At 55.9% G+C, this 25,808-nt stretch overlaps 1 protein-coding gene across 1 annotated transcript in view; it reads left to right on the forward strand.

Moving 5' to 3' along the window:
- Positions 1-16,583, forward strand: part of LOC118617053 (mediator of RNA polymerase II transcription subunit 12-like protein) — a 58,786-nt gene extending 42,203 nt beyond the window's left edge. The window contains exons 13-24 of the mRNA XM_036242539.1: positions 1,247-1,435; positions 2,676-2,750; positions 2,841-3,028; positions 3,311-3,371; positions 3,675-3,898; positions 6,959-7,070; positions 10,285-10,374; positions 11,267-11,376; positions 12,598-12,733; positions 13,512-13,673; positions 15,418-15,748; positions 16,105-16,583. Coding sequence (XP_036098432.1) covers positions 1,247-1,435; positions 2,676-2,750; positions 2,841-3,028; positions 3,311-3,371; positions 3,675-3,898; positions 6,959-7,070; positions 10,285-10,374; positions 11,267-11,376; positions 12,598-12,733; positions 13,512-13,673; positions 15,418-15,748; positions 16,105-16,583 — 2,157 coding nt within the window. The remainder of the gene's footprint in view (positions 1-1,246; positions 1,436-2,675; positions 2,751-2,840; positions 3,029-3,310; positions 3,372-3,674; positions 3,899-6,958; positions 7,071-10,284; positions 10,375-11,266; positions 11,377-12,597; positions 12,734-13,511; positions 13,674-15,417; positions 15,749-16,104) is intronic.
- The last annotated feature ends 9,225 nt before the right edge of the window (positions 16,584-25,808 follow it).

The raw sequence follows: 25,808 nt of genomic DNA on the forward strand, positions 1-25,808 counted from the left end.
CCCCTCTACCCTGTGTCTTGCCTACCCTGGGTGATCAATTTCATTATTTTCTGGTGTAACATTTCATGTTTGTTTTTCTTTAATGTCTCTTTTCTTAGCAAAAGAATCATGGCAAAGCCCATATCAGCAGTTCTCAACCTGGGGGTCACGACCCCTTTGGGGGTCGAACGACCCTTTCACAGGGGTCGTCTAAGACATAACAGTAGCAAAATTACAGTTATGAAGTAGCCACGAAAATAATTTTGTGGTTGGGGGTCCCCACAGCAGGAGGAGCTGTGTTGAAGGATCGCAGCGTCAGGAAGGGTGAGAACCGCTGGGCCAGATGCTCTTTTCCACTTGCCTGCTGTTGACAGGCTCATGTCTCCGTGAGGCCTATTGCGAGCGTGGCGAAGGTCAGCTGAATCGTGGTACAGGGTGAAGATCCCTGTACTGGATCATGATTGGCTCCCCCTGTGAGGGACCCTGGGGTTACCTGGGAGTTAAAAACATGTTTGATGCCTTCACAAGAAAATGACTGACACCTGGTCCCGCCGCCTAAGCTTGGCTGATCTGCGGTGGGGCTCAGGCTTTGGAATTGTAACAAGCTCCTCGGGTGATTGTATTGGGCAGGAAGCGTTGAGCCCCTGGTGGAGTGGTTAACAGACAGGTTTTATTTGAACCAGACCTGGGTTCACACAGGGCTCAGGGACCCTGGGCCATGTCTTATGACCTCATTTAGAAGAAGAGTTTTCCTTGGGGAGAAAAGGTAAATAGGAGTTCACACTGGTCAATCATCCATATGCACCAATAGCCTTGAATTTTGGCTGTGCACCTTGACCCCACAACTGCACTTCTCTGAAATCATCCTAAAAACAAAGTTGTACAGAGAGCAGAGGTGCACGAGTGTTTGTTTATAATAGTAACATTGATAGTAATATCAGAAAAAGACAGTTTTCTGAATGCTGCACCATGTTCTGTTCAGTAGAAGACAGTAAAATGCCTTCCATCAAAGTGACACGTCGGGAGGTAGACCTGTTGCCCCTGTGCTGCAATTAACAAAAGCCTGGTCACTGAACCGTCCCTCAAGCCAGAGCCCATTTTCCAGCTGAGAACACCTGCCAGCCTTCCCCTTCGCCCTCTGGCCTAGCCTCTCCTTTGTTCCTGCATATCCGTGTTTTCGCCCTCTCTCTAACCGAGGCTCCCCCGGTATTTCTGAGAAGTGAAATGTTCGGCCGGCGCCGCCCGCTGACCGCTGTGTCATCCTCAGGAGTGGGTGGGAGAACACTGCTTGAAGGAGCCCGAAAGGCTGTGCACGGACAAGGAGCTCATCCTGGACCCCGTGCTGTCGAACGTGCAAGCGCAGAAGCTGCTGCAGCTCATCTGCTACCCGCACGGCATCAAGGAGTGCGCGGACGGGGACAACCTGCAGCGGCAGCACATCAAGCGCATCCTCCAGGTGAGCGCCCGCCCTGTCCCGCCGGCCGTGCTCCGGCCCCGGCGCCTGCTGCGTGGTCGCGAGCGTCTCCGTTCCGCACTGCCGGCTGCTGCTTCTCGGCGGCTTCAGGCAGTTCAGATCCTTAACCCCCCTGTTTTCCCTGGCTGCTGGCTGGCGTATGATGGGCACCCCCCCCCCCGTTTTCCCTGGCTGCTGGCTGGCGTACGATGGGCACCGCAGCCTGGGCACAGGCTCCGCCTGAGTGCGCATGTCCTCAGTCAGCACTGCGTGGCCGTGACGCAGAGGCTTTGTGGAGGGACCGTGCTAATAGCGTATGCAAAAAAGATTGACATCATTTTGGAGTCAAGTTGGTTAGATAAGTAGACTCGGGCAGGAGACATGTTGGCCCTCGTTATTCCCAGTGCCCAGCGGAGGGAGGCACATGGTCATTTATTATTTATTTATGTATTTATTTATTTTTCTGTGTTGACTTTTAGAGAGAGAGGAAGGGAGAGGGAGAGAGAGATAGAAACATGGATGAGAGAGAACACTGATTGGCCGCCTCCTGCACGCCCCCCACTGGGGATCAGGCCCACAACCTGGGCCTGTGCCCTGACTGGGAATCGAACCGGCGACCACTTGGTGCAGGGTCGACGCTCAACCACGGAGCCACACCGGCCGGCGGGAGGCACATTTTTTTCGTTGCTATTTATTTCTTTGTGTTTACAATGAACATGTGTCAGTGACTTGGGAGCCTTTGGTCCGTGTGCCCACTGTCAGGACAAGGCGGGGCCCTGCGGAACCTTTTGGGAGCCAACATGGTATCAAGGGAAGAAGCAGCTCCCACGCCTGGGAGGGGAAATTCCTGAGCATCCCCAGGCCCCAGATTCAATGCTCTCATGCGCGGCCACCAAGAAGCGTCGCCGGGCCGCGTCACAGTCCGTGTAGCGCTCTTACGAGTTCTCGTAGGCGTTTCTGATACCTTGGGACACAGCAGGCTCGTGAACGAGCGGAGTAAACCGAGATGAAGCCAGATGCTCGCAGGGACAGCAGAGCCGCGAGCGGGGTGCGGGGGGCTGACCGTGCGTCCCGGGGAGTAGCTGGGGCCCTCCCAGCTCGGGGCACCCTCTGCCTCTGTCACCGCGGACCCTGCCGTGGGTATGATGATTCTGTGCTTTCCGGAGGCAGGAAATGCTGCTAGGAATGACCATACTGTAAGATGCTTCATAGCCCCGATGTCTCCATCATTTCCATCCCCCAGAACCTCGAGCAGTGGACGCTGAGACAGTCCTGGCTGGAGCTGCAGCTGATGATCAAACAGTGCCTGAAGGACCCCGTGAGTATATCCGGCGAGCGTGCGCCCCGTGTGCACAGCCAGCACACGCGGAGGATGGGCTGAGACACGCGTTCCCTGTGCCGACCCTAGGGCTCTGGCTCGGTGGCCGAAATGAACAGCCTGCTGGACAACATTGCGAAGGCCACCATCGAGGTGTTCCAGCAGTCGGCCGACGGGGGCGGCGCGTCCACCCCGGCCCCGGGCCTCTTCCACCCCGGGGGCATCGCGGGCGCCGAGGCGGGCGGCCCCCGGCCGAACGGGATCAAGACCTTGCTCAGGTACGCGTCCCCCGGCTTCGTCAGCCTCCTGCTAATTTGTCACACGTAACAGTGTGTTTGATGTGCACAATCCGGTACTTTTCATTGAGCTGCAGGAATGTGAAGGAAGGAATTCCTTGTGCCAATTGTCGTTAGTTAATAATGTGCCCAAGGGCCAGGCTGCAGGTGGAGGGCGTCTCAGGTCCTGAATATTGCGCAGTCGGGCCCAGACCCCTGGGAGCCCCAGGCGTGGTCGTCAATAGATAGGGAACCCCCTTCTCTGCCTTCTTTGTCACCGGGCAGATTTGCAGAGATGACCATCATGAAAGGCAGAGCGGGTTTTATTGCACCATTTGGGTGTCAGGTGAATTCGGACACTTTGAAAACTGGCTGTCAGTAGGCTTCAACGCAGTCGGAACATCTCAGATCTTAGCCGTGACAGGGACGCGCTGGACGGGAGGACTGTTCCTAATCAGAGAGCCGGAACCACGGGAAACACGTAGCTAGACCCTTCAAAGGTTGGGTTAGAGCCCCCTCCCGCAGCCCGTCTCTGAAAGCCGTCCGGGAGCGTACGTGTGTCCGCAGCTGCTAGTCGGCACGGCAGCAGCAGGATAGAAAACAAGGGGTTTCAGAATCATCGGGGTGTCTGCGCACCCGCGTCGGACAGGGGACGCTCTGCCGTGACGGTGAGAGCGGAGGAAAGGGCGTGACGCCTGCTTCTGGTTTCAGCTCCTCGGAGCGCAGGGGGGTGTGGCTGGTGGCCCCCCTCATCGCCAGGCTGCCGACCTCCGTGCAAGGGCGGGTGCTGAAGGCCGCAGGCGAGGAGCTGGAGAAGGGGCAGCACCTGGGCTCTTCTTCCAAAAAGGAGAGAGACAGGCAGAAGCAGAAAAGGTATGGCTGGGGGGTGTGTCTCTGTGCGCTGCTGGGGGAGCCCACCGTCCGCAAACACGCGTGATCCTGGACCCCGAGTCCACCGAATTGAAAATATTTTGTTAAGCAAGGCTCTGTTCCTAAAATGTTTCAGGTTATACTGGTCACTGCACGAGTTTTCCATTCTGCCTACACACCCAAGTCACTGCTGAGCTATTAAAATCCTGCCTTCTTGCCCGGCCAGTGTGGCTCAGTGGTTGAGCGTCGACCCTGCACCAAGAGGTCACTAGTTCGATTCCCGGTCAGGGCACATGCCCAGGTTGTGGGCTGACCAGTGGGGGGCGTGCAGGAGGCGGCCAGTCGATGTTCTCTCTTGTCGATGTTTCCATCTCTCTCTCCCTCTCCCTTCCTCTCTCTCTAAAATCAATAAAGAAAGAAAAAATTTTTTTAAATCCTGCCTTCTTAGCCCCTCTTCATACTGAATCAGATCTGGATTGTCGCTTGGTCCGTTTTCTACTCTTAATTACTTTTCACTTTGTTAAAAAATAATCACTCAGGTCTCTTCGAACTCTTTCTAGTTCTGTCTTGTTAGACCCTGAAATAGTTGCTGATCGTTTTAGCATTTAAGACTCTTGTTCTACATTAGATATTAATACTTATAAACCATGAAGCTTATTATTCTTTTTTTGTTTTTTGTTTTTTTAATCCTCACGCGAGGATATTTTTTTATTTATCGTCTGATTGAGTGGAGGAGAGAGAGAGAGAGACAGACAGAGAGAAACATTGATGTGAGAGAGACACATCGAGTGGCTGCCTCCCGCATGACCCTGACCAGGGCCGGGACAAACCGCAACCGAGGTCCGTGCCCTTGACCAGAATCAAACCGGCAACTCTCTGGTCCTCAGGCCGAGCTCTAACCGCTGAGCCACACTGGCCAGGGCTATTGTTTTTCTTATCCTCATCCGAGGACATTTTTGCATTCATCTTCAGATAGAGCGGGATGGTGAGAGGGAGGAAGAGAGAGAGAAACATCGATGTGAGAGAGACACACCGAGTGGCTGACACCCACATGACCCCGGCTGGGCCGGGGACAAACTGCAACCGAGGTGCGTGCCCTTAGCGGGAACCGGACCCCGGCCTTTCTGGTCCGTGGGCTGATGCTCTAACTGCTGAGCCAAACTGGCCAGGGTTGTTGTTTGTTTGTTTGTTTGTTTTTAATTTATGTTATGCCCTAGAAAAGATTTTAAATAATTGTACTTGAAAACTGACGGTTACTGAGGAAGTCTAAAACCAAACTCAACTGTGGAAACAGTGAATTTAGCACCGTAGGATAAAGGGAATGATCATTTCTTCCTGTTTTGGGGAGGGGGAGACGAGGGTACAAGGTGATAAGTGGCGACGGAAAAGAAATAAAATAAAAAGTTTGCACGTACAGGCTTCCTCCCCTCTAATTAACACTGCTCTGGTAGCTGCTGTTCTTTGCGCGCGTACAACACGCCAACAGCTACGTCAACGTGTCCGTGCGTCCCCAGCTCCTCAGATCTCATGGCAGCCCTGTGGCAGGTGCTCTCTCTCTCACCCTGTCACAGACGGGAACCCGGTGCACCGGAAGGTTGAGCCCCTTTCCGGGGACACAGCCCAGGGGTGAAGAGCTGGGCGGAGTCCCTGGTCTGGCCCTGGGCCTCCGCGCCTCACCGCGGCCCACGGGCGGAGACCGCACTCCGCTGGTGCCTCGGCCGTTACCCGACTGCCTGTCCTGCTGTCCAGCTGTTAACCAGCCGCCCGCTCAACTCGGTCCTGGGTCAGGAGCCACCGGGGGTGGGCTGCCGGCTGGCTCCCGCCCGCAGACAGGGCAGGTGGCAGAGGTGCGGGGCGGCCCCCCCAAGTCCCGCAGCCCAGCTGGTGGAAGAAGCAGCAGACGGAAATGTCTGGGCCTTGATCCCCCCCCCCCTTTTTTTTTTTATCCTCACCCAAGGACATTTTTCAATATTTTGTTCGGATAGAGTAGGAGGGAGAGAAACATTGATGTGAAAGGGACACATTGACTGGTTACCACCCGCACGACCCAGCCAGGGCCGGGGACAAACTGCAACCGAGGTACGTGCCCTTAGCAGGAACCGAACCCTAGGTCTCTCTGGACCACAGGCCGATGCTCTAACCGCTGAGCCAAACCGGCCAGGGCTCAATCTCATTTTAAGACATGTTTCTTTCCAGCGTAGCAGTAGTTTATCAGTGTGACCTGTTAGTTGTTTTTCAGTAACTGAAGAACCCTTAATCGAATTTGTACCAAATGTCTTAAAAGCCCTTGGCACGTGGAGGCCCCGGGGAGGGGGACTATGCTCTGAAGGCCACGAGCGAGCCCCTCTGTCCGGGGCCCTCAGGCCAGGTCGGATCTCAGCGCTACCGCTCAGCACCCCCTGGTCTCGAGAAGGGGGCTGAAAAATACAAGCACAGCATCTGGATGGGCCCGGACCCTGAAATAAGATCTTGGTGGGTGAGGAAGTTTTAAATTTTTAATTCTTTCTGTGTATAAAGTAATAGTCCCTCTGATGCATATTTTAAAAGGCAGGTCAGCCCTGGCCAGTTGGGCTCAGCGGTTGGAGCGTCCACCCACGGACCAGAGAGTCCCGGGTTCGGTTCCCGCTAAGGGCATGTACCTCGGTTGCAGTTTGTCCCCGGCCCCCGTTGGGGTCGTGTGGGTGGCAGCCACTCGATGTGTCTCTCTCATGTCGATGTTTCTCTCTCTCTCTTCCTCCCTCTCTCCCTCCTGCTCTATCTGAAGATAAATGCAAAAATGTCCCTGGGTGAGGATAAAAACAAAAAACAACAGGTCACTGGTGCTGTACACAACCCCCTCCCCCCACTTCCACACTGTTTGCAGTGTGACTTTATCCTGGCATTGGGAATGCTTTTAAGTTACTTAGAAGCGTGACAGTCCCTTTTAACATGATCAGTAGAGATAGGACTTAACTCCATTTTCTAAGAGTAAAATAAACGGGTCCCTCACCCCGGGGCAGGGACCGAGGTCGCAGGGAGTAATCTGCCGCCTGACTACACCTGCTGTCACGACTTCCCTTGCAGTATGTCTCTCTTGAGCCAACAACCATTCCTCTCCCTGGTCCTTACCTGCCTGAAGGGACAAGACGAACAGCGAGAAGGCCTCCTGACTTCTCTCCAGAACCAAGTGAACCAGGTAAAGCGCCGCCGCGGACTGAGCCGGGCAGGGGTTTCCCTAAGGCATCCGCTTGTTCCCCTGCCCCACGCGCACACAGAACCAGTAGGGTGCCCGGCCCGGGCCGCGGGGAGCCTGCGCGTGCCTGGGCTCCCGCGTGCCTGGGCTCCCGCGTGCTGTGCCTGGGCTCCCGCATGCCTGGGCTCCCGCATGCCTGGGCTCCCGCGTGCCTGGGCTCCCGCGTGCTGTGCTCCCGTGTGCCTGGGCTCCCGCGTGCCTGGGCTCCCGCGTGCTGTGCTCCCGTGTGCCTGGGCCCCCGCGTGCCTGGGCTCCCGCGTGCCTGGGCTCCCGCGTGCTGTGCCTGGGCTCCCGCATGCCTGGGCTCCCGCATGCCTGGGCTCCCGCGTGCCTGGGCTCCCGCGTGCTGTGCTCCCGTGTGCCTGGGCTCCCGCGTGCCTGGGCTCCCGCGTGCTGTGCTCCCGTGTGCCTGGGCCCCCGCGTGCCTGGGCTCCCGCGTGCTGTGCCTGGGCTCCCGCATGCCTGGGCTCCCGCGTGCCTGGGCTCCCGCGTGCTGTGCTCCCGTGTGCCTGGGCTCCCGTGTGCCTGGGCTCCCGTGTGCCTGGGCTCCCGCGTGCCTGGGTTCCCGTGTGCCTGGGCTCCCGCGTGCCTGGGCTCCCGCGTGCCTGGGTTCCCGTGTGCCTGTGCTCCCGCGTGCCTGGGTTCCCGTGTGCCTGGGCTCCCGCGTGCTGTGCTCCCGCATGCCTGGGCTCCCGCGTGCCTGGGCTCCCGCGTGCTGTGCTCCCGTGTGCCTGGGCTCCCGTGTGCCTGTGCTCCCGCGTGCCTGGGTTCCCGTGTGCCTGGGCTCCCGCGTGCCTGGGCTCCCGCGTGCTGTGCCTGGGCTCCCGCATGCCTGGGCTCCCGCGTGCCTGGGCTCCCGCGTGCTGTGCTCCCGTGTGCCTGGGCTCCCGCGTGCCTGTGCTCCCGCGTGCCTGGGCTCCCGTGTGCCTGGGCTCCCGCGTGCCTGGGCTCCCACGTGCCTGGGCTCCCGTGTGCCTGTGCTCCCGCGTGCCTGGGCTCCCGTGTGCCTGTGCTCCCGCGTGCCTGGGTTCCCGCGTGCCTGGGCTCCCGCGTGCCTGGGCTCCCACGTGCCTGGGTTCCCGTGTGCCTGGGCTCCCGCGTGCCTGGGCTCCCACGTGCCTGGGCTCCCGTGTGCCTGTGCTCCCGCGTGCCTGGGCTCCCGCGTGCCTGGGCTCCCACGTGCCTGGGCTCCCGCGTGCCTGGGCTCCCGTGTGCCTGTGCTCCCGCGTGCCTGGGTTCCCGTGTGCCTGGGCTCCCGCGTGCCTGGGCTCCCACGTGCCTGGGCTCCCGCGTGCCTGGGCTCCCGCGTGCTGTGCTCCCGCGTGCCTGGGCTCCCGTGTGCCTGGACTCCCGCGTGCTGGGCTCCCGTGTGCCTGGGCTCCCACGTGCCTGGGCTCCCGCGTGCTGGGCCCCCGCGTGCCTGGGCCCCCGCGTGCCTGGGCTCCCGCATGCCTGGGCCCCCGCGTGCTGGGCTCCCGCGTGCCTGGGCTCCCGCGTGCTGGGCCCCCGCGTGCCTGGGCCCCCGCGTGCCTGGGCTCCCGCGTGCCTGGGCCCCCGCGTGCTGGGCTCCCGCGTGCCTGGGCTCCCGTGTGCTGGGCCCCCGCGTGCCTGGGCCCCCGCGTGCCTGGGCCCCCGCGTGCCTGGGCCCCCGCGTGCCTGGGCTCCCGCGTGCCTGGGCTCCCGCCTCGCGTTCCAGACACTCGACGTCCGCGCCTGCAGGCTCGTTCTGCAGTGGGTGGACCTGTCTGCCCCTCTCCTGACGCTGCCTCAAGGGACAGGTCCTGAGCGGTCCCTGGCGGGGTCGGCCTGGCCGTAACAGGCCGGAGGCGCCCTGGCCCTGGCGGCTGCGACATGTCAGGCAGGGTCTCGGCTGGAGCCCCGTAGGTGCAGAGCTGTCTCTTTACCGCGAGAGCCAGCCTGGTGCGCAGGGCGCCCGCTGATACATCACAAGGCGTTTTGGCTCATGGATAAAGATGGGCTTTGCCACAAGGAGACTCGCGGCCACGTGAGGGATGGAGCCTGTGGAAGGGAGCCCAGTGGGTAGACCAGTAGGGGAGGGGGTTCCTGCAGCCGAGCCCAGTGGTGCCCTCCGGTGGCGCTGCGGTTCTGTGAGTCCCTGTCTCCCCCTGAATCTACCTGGTGAACAGGAACAAGGACATTCACTTGACTCTTCCACTGTCTCCTACCTTTGGTGTGGGAGACATCTATTCTCCACCCAGCAGCCGGAAGGATCCTTTTTAAATGTGGATCCCATCTCTTTGGGGCCTCAAATGCCGCAGTAATTCTGCCTATGCCTGGGCTTACGAGGCCTGGCATCATTTAGGGGGCTGTCTCTTCCTCGTTCCCTGCCCGTCATGGCCCTGAGCACGCCACCCTTTCCACGGTGGCCACGTTGCTGGTCCTTGAACTTGCCAAGGAGATTCTCCCCCACCCCCCTTCACCTATAAAATAGCAAGATTCCGCTTCAACGGGATGCAAAAATAATACATTTGCTAGGGTTCCGAGCATGTCCCTAGAAATATAAGCCGGATCTGATTCAAAATGTAATTTGATCTGTCCAGTGCTTATCTTTATAAGACCAATGCCATGGTGTGCGTTGACCCTTAGGTACCATGGTTTTAGGGGCACTGACCCCCAGACAGTCAAGAACTTGCATCATTTTCGCCTGTCCCAAACTTCAGTCATCCCCCATCAGAAATCAAAATCTGAGGCTGCTCAAGGCCCTGTGGTGAAGAGAGTACGGTACAGTCGGCCCTCCCCAGTCCTCCCATGCCCAGCCCAGGTCAACACGACTGTTTCTCACATGTGAAACCCAGGGCCAAGCCTCAGTGCGCTGAGAAATCCTCGCAAACACGGACCTGCACAGTTCAAAGCAGGTTGCTCAAGGGTCAACAGTATTTCACAACAGTCTTTACTTCTGTTCCTGTGTAACTTCGTGGTTTTCCAAAACACTTTCTAAGACTGGTCCCCGGGTGAGTAATTCGGGAAATGACAGGGAGCTAGCCAGGTCTCTGTCTGCAGGGTGGGGAGGAGGGATGTTCGATGTGTTACTTTGTGAAACGACGCAGTTACATTTGGAGCATCGGTGAGGAGCTCGGTGTAACTGGAGCAGGGTCATGAGTCCGGGCTGTTGCTCTCCCTGTCTTGTCCGGCTCAGATCCTGAGTAACTGGCGAGAGGACCGGCACCAGGACGACGCGAAAGCGCGGCAGATGGTGCACGAGGCGCTGCAGCTCCGCCTGAACTTGGTGAGGCCTTCCTAGTCCCTGCCTCGAGCGTGTCTGAGCAGCTTCCCCTTGCCTGTGGTCGCCCACCCGCGCTGCCGTCCTGCAGCCGCCCGTGTCTCTGACCTTCGTCTTCCTGGCTGGTCTGGCTCCGGGACGCCCTGAGCAGCCCTCGCCCCAGGGACTCTGCCCTCGGGGGGTGTGCGCGGAGGCATCCGAGAGCCTCCTCGCTGGAGATGGACTTTAGCTCTTACTCTCCTTGTTGAAACACCACGTTAAAGTGACATTTACCTCAGCGTTCTATCACACTTGCCATCGCATTGATCATGAAAGCCCATCCCCACACGGAAGGGATACAGAAAGTAAGATTCTCACACCATGAGCATTCCTTTGAATTGTCCCTTTTCCCCCTGGACCAGCCAGACGCCGGCCTCTCGGAGGGTGGTTGACTTCGACTGAGTTCCTGCCCGGGGAGGGGCTCTGGGGCCAGGCCACCTGCTCCCCCTGCTTCTCTGTCCCCGGAGAGGCCCGGGCGCTATCGCAACAGGCCGCTGGTCACAGGCTCACAGTCGATAGTAACTGACAACACAAAGGTGTAGATAACCCGATTGTGTGGTTTGGGCCTATTTAAACTTAATTCGGTGAAAACTACACCGTAAAACAGAATCCTGAAAGGGAAGGAATAAAGGAAAGTGAACCGTCCTGATGCACAGTATCGGTGGTCACTGCGTGGGAGGTCAGGGGTCAGCTGTAACTCATAGGGACGATGTGCTCACCCTCAGATACTCCTCCCTTCCTTTTTTTTTTTTTTTTTCGGGATTTTAAAAAATTCATCAGAATTGGGCTCTATAAAGCGACGGGTTGTATTTTTCTCTTTAACACAACGCAGCTGTTCTGTGTGCGTTCTGTGTGCCAGGTGGGAGGGATGTTCGACACGGTGCAGAGAAGCGTCCCGTGGGCCGCGGACTGGGCCCTGCTGCTGCTGCAGACCATCACCTCTGGGCCCGTGGACGTCCACACCGACAGGTGCGTGCTCACTGCTGCACCTGTGCTGTGCTGTCCACCTGTGCTGTGCTGTCCACCTGTGCTGTGCTGTCCACCTGTGCTGTCCACCTGTGCTGTCCACCTGTCCTATCCACTTGTCCTGTCCACCTGTGCTGTCCACCTGTCCTGTCCTGTCCACCTGTCCTGTCCACTTGTCCTGTCCACCTGTGCTGTCCACCTGTCCTGTCCTGTCCACCTGTCCTGTCCACTTGTCCTGTCCACCTGTGCTGTCCACCTGTCCTGTCCTGTCCACCTGTCCTGTCCACTTGTCCTGTCCACCTGTGCTGTCCACTTGTCCTGTCCACCTGTGCTGTCCTGTCCTGTCCACTTGTCCTGTCCACCTGTGCTGTCCACCTGTCCTGTCCTGTCCACCTGTCCTGTCCACTTGTCCTGTCCATCTGTGCTGTCCACCTGTGCTGCCTACCTGTGCTTTCCACTTGTCCTGTCCACCTGTGCTGTCCATCTGTGCTGTCCACCCATCCTGTCCACCTGTCCTGTCCACCTGTCCTGTCCACTTGTCCTGTCCATCTGTGCTGTCCACCTGTGCTGTCTACCTGTGCTGTCCACTTGTCCTGTCCACCTGTGCTGTCCATCTGTGCTGTCCACCTGTCCTGTCCTGTCCACCCGTCCTGTCCACCTGTCCTGTCCACCTGTCCTGTCCACTTGTCCTGTCCATCTGTGCTGTCCTCCTGTGCTGTCCACTTGTCCTGTCCACCTGTGCTGTCCATCTGTGCTGTCCACCTGTCCTGTCCTGTCCACCCGTCCTGTCCACCCGTCCTGTCCACCTGTCCTGTCCACTTGTCCTGTCCATCTGTGCTGTCCACCTGTGCTGTCTACCTGTGCTGTCCACTTGTCCTGTCCACCTGTGCTGTCCATCTGTGCTGTCCACCTGTCCTGTCCACTTGTCCTGTCCATCTGTGCTGTCCACCTGTGCTGTCTACCTGTGCTGTCCACTTGTCCTGTCTACCTGTGCTGTCCATCTGTGCTGTCCACCTGTCCCGTCCTGTCCACTTGTCCTGTCCACCTGTGCTGTCCACCTGTCCTGTCCATGGCAGGACGGTTGCACCCAGGCGACAAATTCTGCCACCTCCCATTTCCTGAGGCACCCTTAGAGAGCCTGTGCTTACGTCAAAATCCCCACTCAGCGGACAGTATCTTGGTTTTGCTTTAAGGTGAAACGACTTATTTTCTGTTCCCTCTCAGTGAATTATTCACAACAGTTCTTGACATGCTGGGTGTTCTAATCAATGGGACATTAGCCTCGGACCTGTCGAACGCATCCCCGGGGGGCTCTGAGGAGAACAAGCGTGCTTACATGAATTTAGTCAAGAAGCTGAAGGTGAGTCTGTGCCTGCTTGCGGTCGGAGCCCCGGCTGCTTGTGGATTTGTTGTTTCGTTGTCTAATTTACCACTCGTCAAATGAAATGACAGTTGTTGCACTCAAATTAGTTGACGGTGCTTATTTGGCTTTTTGCTTTTCCTTAGCTCAGTAGTACCTCCAAAGTCAAAAGCATGTCGTTTGAAGAAGTGTCTTGTAAAAGAAAATTATATTCCTAGCACAGGTCTAACTTCTTAGGGCACGTCAGAGATGCATTAACCGTCTCACCAAGATGCCAGCTTGGACTGGCCCATGTGCTGAAAAACAGTCCCTGGCCCTGATATTTCTCAATCCAATTCATTCCCTAACCATGAACCACAGCCTTTGACATAAACTGGAAACTAAACAGCATCAGAGGGGGAAAAAAAAAGTCAACCTGTCTGATGACCCGACAATAAGAAAGAAACGCGGGTTACCTTGTGGGGCGGTGAGGACGTGGTCCCGGCTGCCGCGCCCGCCGCTGCCCAGCGCGGTCCTGCCCGGGATTTCTGTCATTTCAGCACTCTGCTGTGCGTTGCGCAACCAGGGTGCTTTTGCACAGCTTCTATTTTCTCCCCGAAATGAAGAAACGAAACACACGCGCCCCTGTGCTGCAGAGCTGCCCCGTAGACCATGTTCCCGCGGCAGGAACATTCCAGCCTTAGCAAGGGAAACGTCTCAGAAGGGACTTCCTGCTGCTGACTTTGGCCTTCATTGTAACTTCCCTTTCTCGCTCTGCCTCCGGTGTTTGTTTCTGCAGAAAGAGCTCGGAGACAAGCGGTCCGAGAGCATCGACAAGGTGCGGCAGCTGCTGCCTTTGCCAAAGCAGACCTGCGACGTCATCACCTGTGAGCCTATGGGCTCCTTGATCGACACCAAGGGCAACAAGATTGCAGGATTCGACTCCATAGATAAAAAACAGGCAAGAGTAAATGTTTGTGTGCACACACACACACACACACCCACACCCCTAATATCACTCTGTACACTTAGGAAAACAAAATAGATCTTCTCTTCCTGCAAAGCCTATAAAACACGGACACATGCCCAGGTTGTGGGCCCCGATCCCCAGCGGGGGGCATGTTCTCGCTCATCGATGTTTCTTTCTCTCTCCCTCTCCCTTCCTCTCTCTCAAAAAAAAAAAAATTATAGAACTGTACTTGCATTTAAGTGAATTTCCTCAATTGTACAATAGAAAACTGAAAAGCTTCGGGTGGGAAAAAAAAATTGCAAAGGTCAGTTCTGATTTGACTTCTAAATCGGAAACAATGTTTGGATGGGAACATTTTTCATTGATACAAGTTTCTCCGTCGTAAACTATTTCGAATGAGAAATGTTTAAAGTGAAGGTGCTTTATTTTTCTATCAGTTAAATAGTATTTAATGAACACTTGGTTTCACATAAGATATTAAGCCAAGTTTTCTTGGCCCAAGAAGAGGGGTCCATGGTTGTTTCAATGAACACGAACAGCCAGGTTTCCAAAATCCCAGATGAAAGACAGAGCTCCTGCCCCCTGGAAACAGAGACACGAACACTGCGGTGGGGTTTGTGTGTCACGGTGCCGAGTGTGAGGGGACCCTGAGGAGCATCACCCTCGGCTGAGAACTGGCTCGTTGGAGCGGTAGCCCCAGGAAAATGGACACTTGAATCATTCTGCAAGTGTGAAGCGTTAGCTGGGAGGTAGGAGACGGGCAAAGGGGAGAATTCGTGCAGACAGGAAAAACTGGCTCAGAGGAGACAGGCTGCAGAAATGCCGGTGCCTTCAGCGCGAAGCATCCTGGTGCGTTGGTGGAGAGGAAAGCTAGGATCTCGGGCCGGTGGGTTTGCAGGGCTGGTGGGCCCTCTAGTGCGGAGACGTTGACAAACCATTCGGAGCTGTCTGGCCCCAAGGAGGGAAGTCAGACCTCAGGACACATGAGGAAGCAGCCAGGGCAGGTGGCACTCACTGGGTCCGGGGGCAACCCTCACAGAAGGGTGTGGGCGCAGCACAGGGGCACTCCCGTCTTCTGGGGTGCCCGGGTCGCTATTTGCGGGGTCACGGTGATCAAAAGGATTTTCAAATTGCTTCACTAGGGAAAGTACCGAGTGACATCAGCAATGAATGTTGAACACAAACTTCTTGTTTTCAGAAACAGAATAGCATTTCCTCCTCTGAATTTCGTGGCGATAAGCCGGCCTCGAAGGACTGTATTTCTCCCTGTTGGTACAGGTTCATTCTGTGACAATATGACCTCGCTGTTCAGAGACCGGCTTACTAAGCACGCGAAAGGCACCTGTAGTGAATCAAGTCCGTACACCATTGGGTTGAAGTTCACCTCAGCCCATGAGGCTGACAGTAAGATCAGCTGTGCAGCGTTTCCTAGAAATTATCTTTTGCTGACAAGGGAAAACGAAATGAAAAGAAAAATGCCATTTGGCAGTAAAATACGTTGGACTGTCTGGTGTTCCGGCCCGAACAGAGGCACACAGAGCCGCAGAACTGAGTTTGAGCCGTGGGTTCCAGCCACCGCCCCGCGCTGATCTGGGTGACCCTGGACTCGGGAGTTAGCCTGTCTGCTCCATGCTCCGTTCCCTGCAAGGCCCGCACCGGCCAGAATGTTCCCTGAGTCCCTGTCCTACCGGGATAAGATCTGAGCGTGTGGTCACAGAGTGTTCTCGCCCCGCAGGGTCTCCAGGTCTCCACGAAGCAGAAGGTGTCCCCGTGGGATCTGTTTGAGGGCCAGAAGAACCCCGCTCCCCTGTCCTGGGCCTGGTTCGGGACGGTGCGGATGGACCGGAAGGCCATCAAGTACGAGGAGCAGAACAGCCTCCTCCTGTATCACACGCACCCCGTGCCCAAGCCCCGGAGCTACTACCTCGAGCCGCTGCCCCTGCTCCCTGAGGAGGAGGAGGAGCCCGCGTCCCCCATTTCTCAGGAGCCAGAGAGGAAGTCAGCTGAGCTGTCGGATCAGGGGAAAACCACAGCTGACGAAGAGAAGAAAACAAAGGGAAGGAAGCGTAAGACAAAGTCAAGCTCCAGGCTCGACGTAAGTGTACGAAGTAGAGGCCCCTGGGCTCAGGAGCATCTGCTGGTGTCCTGGCGCCCGGTGGTGTGTCCGCAGCCCCGGTGGTGTGTCCGCAACCCCGTGGTGTACCCACAGCCCAGTGGTGTGCCCATAGCCCTGTGGTGTGTTCACAGCCCCAGTGGTGTGCCCGCAGCCCTGGTGGCGTGTCCGCAGCCCCGTGGTGTGTCCGCAGCCCCGGTGGTGTGTCCGCAGCCCCGGGGTATACCCACAGCCCAGTGGCGTGCCCACAGCCCAGTGGCATGTCCGCAGCCCCATGGTGTGCTCACAGTCCCGGTGGTGTGCCCGCAGCCCCGTGGTGTACCCACAGCCCCGGTGGTGTGTCCGCAGCCCCGTGGTGTGCCCGCAGCCCCGTGGTGTACCCACAGCCCCGGTGGCGTGTCCGCAGCCCCGTGGTGTACCCACAGCCCCGGTGGCATGTCCGCAGCCCCATGGTGTGCTCACAGTCCCGGTGGTGTGCCCGCAGCCCCGTGGTGTACCCACAGCCCCGGTGGCGTGTCCGCAGCCCCGTGGTGTACCCACAGCCCCGGTGGCGTGTCCGCAGCCCCGTGGTGTGCCCGCAGCCCCGTGGTGTACCCACAGCCCCGGTGGCGTGTCCGCAGCCCCGTGGTGTACCCACAGCCCCGGTGGTGTGTCCGCAGCCCAGTGGTGTGCCCAGCATCCCCAGTGGCGTGCCCAGTAGCATTGCGAACAGCTTGAGAAGCCGTTTTGGGAGAATTATCCCGCCGAGGCACTGTCCTTATGAACGGAGCCAGGGCGATAGCTTTTGATTTTTCTTCCTCTACTTTTCGTAACTGCTTAACTCTAGCCTTCCCTTGGGAACACTGTTCACTATTTCCGGGCCTCGTCACTGCTCGACGTTGAAACTGAGTCTTTCCAACCTCCGCAATCGCAACCTCTCGCATGCTTTTGTCTCAAGCTGTGTCTAAGTAGTTACTGTGTTCTGGGCAGTTGGTACCCATAGTATATTAAATGAAAACAGCCCGTACCCTGTTTGCCTTTCCCTGGATAATCCCCATCGGACATACTGGTCGGGGTGTTTCTGAGATTCCGTATTACACCACTGCACCCTCCTCTCCTGGGTGTTGTCCTCCGTCACATTTTCAGACTAAGAGCAGTACTTTCGTGAAAGCAATGGATCTACGAGATGATTATTTAAAATAATTTTATAGCCCGGCGAGTGTGGACTGAGCGCTATCCCGTGGACTGAGAGGTCCTGGTTTGATTCCTGGTCAGGGCACATGCCTGGGTCGTGGGCTCCATCCCCAGTAGGGGGCGTGCAGGAGCGGCCGATCCATGTTTCTCTCTCACATCGATGATTCTCTCTCTTCCTTCCCCTCTCTCTAAAAAATCAATACAAAACATTTTTAAAATGATAGAATCAATGTATAAAATACCTTCCCATTTAACCTAACCTGGAAAATATCTGCGAGGCAATTTGAGACATTTTCCTATGACACCCAAGGGTGTCCTTGCTGTGCCCTGGGAAACACATTCACAGTGTTGTGTTCAGACATCATGATTATTCAACATTCTTGTTCACCTGCGTTGAAGCCAACACGTCCTTTCTGTCTGATGGTTGGCGAGCAATGTCGCTCCAGACCCGACCACCGCCGCTTGGATGCCTGGGCCCCCTTTTCATGTGGTCTTCTCCCCCCGGCTCTTTGTTTTGAGTCCGGAAATTTTAATAAGGTCCGACTGCCACTCCCTGAAATCTGGGTCTCCTGGCCTGTCCAGCCACAGCCACGATTTCTGCTCTTTTCAGATGCAAAAGACCTGAAACTCACCTCATTCCCCAAGTGCGTCTCGGTCACGTCTCCCCCCACACTGCTCCAGGAGGCCCGTCTTCCTGACAGGACGTAGTGCGGGGTTTGCTTTTCTGCGATTTTATTTTCCTTTCATCCTTTAGGGATGGCGAGGGCATTGAAGCCTTCAGTTGTGCTCCTTGGAGCCTTAGCTGCTGTAGGAAGAGGAAGCCCTGAGCAGGAGGTGCGGGGTGTGGGGACGGTTGTGTCTGCAGGAGGGGGCTCCTGCTGCCATCAAAGTGGAAGTGAGCCCGTCTAGGCCCGGGACTGGTTCTGCTGTACTGCGGGCCTTCGGCGCCATCTGACCCCGACCCCAGGCGGCACCCAGGCCTTCCGAGAGGACACGGTGGGGAGGCTTTGCAACTAGAGACCTTTGAACGTCACAGTGCAAGGTCTCAGCTGTGGTTGGTGGTCAGTATCAACAGGTGAATGCGCTTTTAGTGTTTCAAAACGAAGTTTGGACGAGGTGGGTGTCTCCCTCTCCCCCTCCACTGGCCAGGTACCTTCTAAGTCAGCGACGTTTTGACTTGCACGAGTGTGTGGCGGAGAATATACCGATACTCTGCCCCCCGTGTCCTGCACTGTAAAAATAGCCCCCTCTACAGGGGACGGGAGTTATCTCAGATAACGTGATGGGAAGAATTTGCATTCGTTCTGTGTGCTGTGCGGAGTTCAGTAACTTCGTTTTAACTTTACGTTGAAGGAGTATCCACAGAGCAGCCTGTACCGAGTGCCTCCCAACTACCCGCCCGTCTCCGCCCAGATGGTGCACCACCCGCCGTCCGCCGTGTGGGGCTACAACCTCGTGGGCCAGCCCCAGCAGCCCGGCTTCTTCCTTCAGAACCAGACTCTCGCTCCAGGTAGGTGCAGGGAGCGCGGCGGGTCGCCGGGATGGCAGGCGCTTGGCACCGGCCCTGGGAGCCTCCCCGCCTTTCGAACCCGAAACCCCCGCGACCCCAGGACGCTCGGAAGCTCCAGGAGCTGAGCGCTCAGCCGACCTTCCTGGATTTCTCTCCGCCCAACATGCTTGTTCTTCTTCTGGAATAAGGTTTCCGTGATGAATCTCGGTGGGGTTTGGGGGTTTTCGTCCAGGGCTGGAAGGAGACTAGCCGCTGGTGAAAATCTTACGCCAGGAGATACAAAGCGGATGTTGTGAAATGTGGCACATTGTTATCGGTATTGTTCTTACTGGCATCTTTGAGGATTGGACAGTAGTGCAGGGTCTCTTATTATTTTATTATGTTTTGAACTTTGCATTGTTGCACCACGGACCTCAAAACTCTGGCTCAGCAAGGTGATGACATTTCAGTAAGGGAACGACCGCTCCTGGAGTAAATGGCCCTGAGTTTGGGGTTTTCCGGTTCCAGCTCAGGTCGATTTGGCACCCGGAACGAAGACTTTCCAAATGACCAAAACCCTTCCTTAGGAAAGGACTTAATTATCTTTCTCAAAGAAACTTTGCCCGTGTTCGCAAAATAGATTACTTTTGAGATCTCCGGTCTGCATCTTGTCAGGGCCTATCATTCTAACATACACCATTTTCATTGATTTTCTGCTGTGATACAGTGATTTTTTTTTTTTTAATTGTAAGTCGAGCCTGACATTTTGAGGCCCAGGGAAGAGATGCTGATTATTGGCTGAGCCCTGGAGGGCCCACGTTCTGTCCTGCAAATGAGAGCTGGTCGGGGCTCAGTTCTCGGTCACAGTCTGGCTGTGCCACTGTCCTGCTGTGTCCTCTCGGCCACGCCTCAGCTCTTCCTTCTGACCTCTCCGCGGCTTGGTCATCAGTGTAACGGACATGCGGGCATACGCCTCCCCGGGGTGGTTTAGGGTCAGCCTGACTCAGCAGACGTGTGGGGTCATGACCTGAGCACCTTCTCCCCGCAGGGCTCTGGCACCTGCTGGCCCCTGTCTCAGGGGGCTCCCTCTGGGCGCACCCCTCCTTTGGGTGTGGTCAGACCCCCTTTCTCGGTGGGCTGGCTCTGACCACGCTGTCCGGTCATGTTAGGGCAGTGTCCCCAGACTCACAGCGCGTGGACGGAGGCTCCGGGAGGCGTTTGCCGAGGGAACCCCTGCAGACTCGGGAACCACCAGACTCACGATAGGTGTGGGAAATCATGCACGATTGTCCTCTCGACTCGCTCTGGTTCCAAGGTCCTCGTGGACTTTGTGGCACTGCCAGTGTGGTTGGTAACAGCCCAGGACAAGGGCTGCGTGTGAATCGGGCTGTTGCCCTTCGCCCCCGGTGCAGGAAGAGGTGAACTTGGGTGTTAGGTAGTGTTAGGTGTGATGACATAGAAGAGAAAGAAGTGAAGAAAAGAGCTATTTATGAGGCTTTTCTATGCTATATATTGAACACAACACAGTGTCTCTACACACACACACACACACACACATACACACACACACCCTTTACCAGTCTCATGTATGCACACGCATGTGGTAAATTTACAAGGCAGGGTGTATGCACAGTAAACATCAACTTCACAGCAGCATTTGACGGGAGAAGGGAAGAAAGTGAGCAGGTATATACACTGAGGCTTTGACCATATTTATTATATATCACTTTCTTAGCTGATTCAGACATACATGATTATGGAAAAGTTAGGAAAATCAAGAGAGAGTGGACCATAGCCTAACGTTTCACAAGGATGCCCCCTGTCTGTAAAACGAGCCCAGTAAGTTTCTGTGTGTTCTGGCTCTGGCATCAGCAGGTGGCCTTGCCATGTGTTACTCCCGTAGACGGTCCTTTTCCCCAGTGACCTGCGCATGCTGCTGAGTGACCCCGTAGCTCACACTGCTGATGGCCGTACGGGGCGTTGAGGAGAACGCGGGTTTTTCGGTCAACAGCTTTCAAATGTTTCATCCTCAAACTTGCTCTAAAGAAAAGATAAGTCATCTTTCGTGAGGTGCTTTGATGGAGGTTTTCTTACCCACTTACTTGAAAGAATGCAGACTTGCGAACACAGGCTCGGCCGCCACTTTGAAGTCAGCGGTCGTCGGATGTCCCCCCTGAACGCTGACCGGCGTTTGCCAAATCCCGTGTGCAAAAGGTGACGGGATTCGCTTGGTCTCTCAAGCCTCACTATAACCGCTGTTTCTTGTTTGCTTTATTTCTCACCTTCAGAAAAGATGTTTTTGCTTTAGAATCAAGGCATTTGAAGTTTCCAAGCAATTCAAGGTTTTTTGGGTTTTGTTTTTTACTTTTTTTTCCTTTATTGGTTTTAGAGAGAGAGGAAGGGAGATAGAAACATGGATGAGAGAGAACATTGATTGGCCGCCTCCTGCACACCCTCCACTGGGGATCGGGCCCACAACCTGGGCATGTGCCCTGACCGGGAATCGAACCGGCGACCTCATGGTGCGTAGGTTGACCCTAAACCACGGAGCCACACCGCCGGGCACAATTACAGTTTTTAAAGAACTTCCACACCTCTGCTTACTGCTGTGGGATAGGCATTTTCATTTTTTCGTGGTCAAGGAGCTGAAACACCACAAGCTTCCAATTTGTTTCAAAAGACAAAAGGTGTTGGCGGCCTGGCTCAGGGCGCTTGGCCGCACACACCAGGAAGGCCGTGCTTTTCTCTCGAGTGACCTTCCCGAGGGCTCCGTGATTTAACACCCACGCCACCCCACGGTGTGCAGCCTGTGGAGGGCATGTCCCTTTACGGGTCAGGGGCCCCCCAAGGGGGCACTCGGGTGCCACTCACTGCGCGCACCCTCCCCGTGCCCATCACGCAGTTCTCGCGGGGCGCGGGGCGGCCCTGCGTTCCCGCCTGGCTTCGCAAAGCGGGGCTCAGCGGGTGCGGTTCCGGCGTCTCGATGCAACGAGGTCGTCCCTCTGCACCACGTGGAGAAAGCCCTTCCTTCTTGCTTTTGCAGGTGGCTCCCGACTGGACCCCGCCGGCTCCTTTGTCCCCACCAACACCAAGCAAGCGCTGTCCCACATGCTGCAGCGGCGCTCGGGCGGCCTCCTGCAGCCGCCACCCCTGCACGTGGCGGCGCCCCAGCAGCTGATCCCCGTGAAGCTCCTGCAGCAGCAGCGGCTCCTCCGCCAGGTGCAGGCCCGGCCGTTCCCACAGGTGCGTCCGCCGCCCTGGGCGCTGCGTCCGCGGCCCTGGGCCTGGGCTGCACGCAGGTCTCTGTCCGTGCACATGCCTGCAGATACTTCTTCTCCGAGCATTTTGCTGGGCCCGTTGGGCAAACAAGAGCTTGGCTGTCCTAGGTTCCCTTAAAGTATCCCCTAAAACCAAGGGGGGCTACTGGCTTTCCAGTGCGCTCGGGGCAACAGGACGTGGTCCTGGCGTGGGCTTCTCTGCGCCTGCACTGTGTTCTGTGCTTGTGTGTCTTGAGCGCCCCCTTCACGCGTGTTATTCGATTCACTGCTTTGAGGCTGTGTCCCGGAGGCCCTGACGTGTGTCAGGCTGTCTCCTGCCGTGCCCTGGGCAGAGTGTCTCCATCGCATGCGTAGTGGACAGCCGACAAGGAACACATCACAGACAGCTGTTGTCAGTGTGCGTGTCTTCAGATTCACTCTCGATTTATATCATGTCCGTGTGGATGCCCTGCTGCCCACCACCTTTGACTTTGTAGGTGACCATGATTGTTTAACAAAAATGGTACAAGTTACACAAAACTCAGTATAGACTCACGCACCCCCGAGTCTGTGCTCACATTGAAATAGGACGAGGGAGAGGGGACTGTGACTTTTCTGTGTCTGTATCCTTTCGGGTCGTCCAGTTGTTCTGACAGTGGACGTACTGTCTTGATGGTGGTGGTAGCAGCAACCCACTGAAAGTGGACGTGCTGTCTTGATGGTGGTGGTAGCAACAACCCACTGAAAGTGGATGTACTGTCTTGGTGGTGGTAGCAACAACCCACTGAAAGTGGACGTGCTGTCTTGATGGTGGTGGTAGCAACAACCCACTGAAAGTGGACGTGCTGTCTTGATGGTGGTGGTAGCAACAACCCACTGAAAGTGGACATGCTGTCTTGACGGTGGTGGTAGCAACAACCCACCGAAAGTGGACGTACTGTCTTGATGGTGGTGGTAGCAACAACCCACTGAAAAGTGGACATACTGTCTTGGTGGTGGTGGTAGCAACAACCCACTGAAAGTGGATGTGCTGTCTGACGGTGGTGGTAGCAACAACCCACTGAAAAGTGGACATACTGTCTTGGTGGTGGTGGTAGCAACAACCCACTGAAAGTGGACGTGCTGTCTTGACGGTGGTGGTAGCAACAACCCACTGAAAGTGGACGTACTGTCTTGATGGTGGCGGTCGCAACAACCCACCGAAAGCAGCCGGCCGTGGTGGGGCACCTGCTCTGTGCCAGCCCCTCCCAACCCTGATACATGTGCCGTAGTCCCCCACCACAGTCCCAGGAGGTGGGAGTAGCCGGTCTCCAGGTGTGCTGTGCCCGCAGAGGATCCACAGAACTTCCAGGTTAGCCACCAATGCTGATGCTTTAGAAAATAGTCTTTGGCCCTGGCCGGTTTGGCTCAGCAGTTAGAGTGTCAGCCCGCGGTCCAGAGAGACCCGGGTCCGGTTCCCGCGAAGGGCACGTACCTCGGTTGCAGTTTGTCCCCGGCCCCAGTTGGGGTCTTGTGGGTGGCAGCCACTCGATGTGTCCCTTTCACGTCGATGTTTCTCTCTCTCTCCAACTCTATGCAAAAATGTCCCCGGGTGAGGATAAAAAAAAAAATAGTCTTTGCCCTTTGCATCTCTTCCTAAGCATACATACCTTCACTGTACAGCTTCTGTGTTCCGTCCACTTAAAGGTTTGGGGTGTTCGGGGTTAGGGTTAGTGATGCATTCATGAAAAGGCTTCCTTATTTGCACCTGCTTTAAAAGGAAGAGAAAGAGAGAAACAGCCTCTCCCTGACCTCGGGCTGCAGGCTCTCCGGGCAGGGACAAGAGGGGCCACGCCTGCTGACGGAAATGGTGGCGATTGGGTCAGCGGATTGAAAGACGTTGGTGTTGCTTCCGTTGGGTCAGCGGATTTAACGAGCGTTGGTGTTGCTTCCGTTGGGTCAGCGGATTTAACGAGCGTTGGTGTTGCTTCCATAAGCAGCATGTTTGGAGCCATTTAAAACCTCAGTGGGGTTTAGCTTTTCTCGAGGATGATTGTCTCATTTTCTCGTCAAGATAAAGTAACATCGTACTGGACGGGACCATCCCACAAGGTGAACTGAGCTCCCCTGTAATCATTCCAGCTCCAGTAACATGTGCCTCCCCACAAAAGTACTGCGTTTCTCGTGTCCACCTTTTTACCACAAGGACACCTCGCCTCATTGCTAACCTGCTTTCAAACCGTTACTGCTAAGTTCCGTTTCGAATCGATCTGCGTGGTCCCTGGTGTGGGGAAAAGCGTCCCGGGCAGTGTCAGGTCAACACACCTGATCGGAAAGGTTACTTCCTCGCAGAAGCGTGTCAAGCAAGTTTCCCTAAAGCGATTATTTTTAAAAAAGGAATTTAGCCCGGCCGGTGTGGCTCAGTGGTTGAGCGTCGACCCTGCACCAAGAGGTCGCCGGTTCGATTCCCGGTCAGGGCACATGCCCAGGCTGTGGCCCGATCCCCAGTGGGGGGCGTGCAGGAGGCGGCCGATCCATGTTTCTATCTCTCTCTCCCCCTTCCTCTCTCTAAAAAAAAAATCAATAAAGAAAAAACCTTTTTTTAAAAAGGAATTTAATAAATAATGCGCACACGATCAACGATGTCCTTGCACATTGGGAAAAGGCAGGCTTATGACCCAGATGTTGCCGGGGGACCCGCTGCCCCCACACCTCCCTCTAACCTTCCAGAAGCTCTCGCGTGTGTCCTTCACGGCGCCCAGTTACGCTGGACGCGTGGGGAGAACTCGGGGTTCCTTCCTCTTCCAGCCGATTCTTTGTCACAGCGTCGGGCTTTTCTCTCCTTCGTGAAATCAGGAATCCCGCCCTGGCCGGTTTGCCTCTGCCGCTACAGTGTCAGCCTGAGGACCAAAGAGTCTCGGGTTCGATTCCGGCCAAGGGCGCAGACCGCGGGTGCAGTTCGTCCCCGGCCCTGGTCGGGTCGTGCAGGAGGCAGCCAGTCGGTGTGTCTCTCTCACATCGATGTTTCTCTCTCTCCTTCACTCCCTCCCACTCTGCCTGAAAATCAGTGTGAAAATATCCTCGGGGGAGGAGAGACTTTCTTCAGCATCTCTGAAGGGCTCTCAGACGCAAACACGTTTTTTTCTCAATCACCATTTTTTAAACAATTTTTTTCTTTATTGACTTATTTATATTTTCTGAGAGAGAGAGGAAGGGAGAGGGAGAGAGAGATAGAAACATCGATGAGAGAGAACATTGACTGGCCGCCTCCTGCACGCCCCCCACTGGGGATCAGCCCACAACCTGGGCACGTGCCCTGACCGGGAATCGAACCGGCGACCTCCTGGTGCAGGGTCGACGCTCAGCCACTGAGACACACCGGCCGGGCCTCAGTCTCCATTTTAAAGTGCTGGGGACTGGGGAACACGGAGCTCGCATACAGAGCAGAATGGCACACGTGTCCGCACTGGCTGAAGGGCCTACGGAGCGTCGGGGGGATGGGCAGGCAGCCTCTGCCACAGTGTCCGCCCGGGGAGTGTCCCCTAGTCGTGTGCCCGAGTCTCCCTAGTGGAGTGTTGTGGCAGGAAAAAAATTCCTGTGCTAATCCTTATAATCTGGAATAGAAACAGAATTATGTGCAATAGAACGGATACTGATAAATTACTTATTACATGATCCTGGATGCAATTAGTTGTTTTTCTAGTAAATACCTGTGTCCTTCGCGATAGGAAATGACAGAGAAGTGTCATTGTGAATGTCAGTAGGGACATTTTCTCCAGCCAATGCCTGCACTCGGGACTCTAGCTACTTAAGAACTTGTATGTTTATTTTTTCTCTTAGTTTTCGGCTTATAGGGAAAATGAAACCAGTATTGTTTTTCTTCTTATCCTTGTAATTTTCTAATTACAGAGATTCATTTTCTTAAATGTAACAAATGGGTTGGAGAACTTCCATTCATCTTAATTTTTAAGACTGACCTTGGAATTTTAGCAGATGCTTTTTTTTTTTAATGCCCATCTGAGGATATATTTATTGACTTTAGAGAGAGAGGAAGGGGGAGGGGAGGAGAGAAAGAGAGAGAAACATCAATGGGCTGCCTCTCTTAAGCGTCCCTG

This window comes from Molossus molossus, unplaced genomic scaffold (assembly GCF_014108415.1).
Source record: "Molossus molossus isolate mMolMol1 unplaced genomic scaffold, mMolMol1.p scaffold_m16_p_5, whole genome shotgun sequence".
Classification (NCBI taxonomy): domain Eukaryota; kingdom Metazoa; phylum Chordata; class Mammalia; order Chiroptera; family Molossidae; genus Molossus; species Molossus molossus.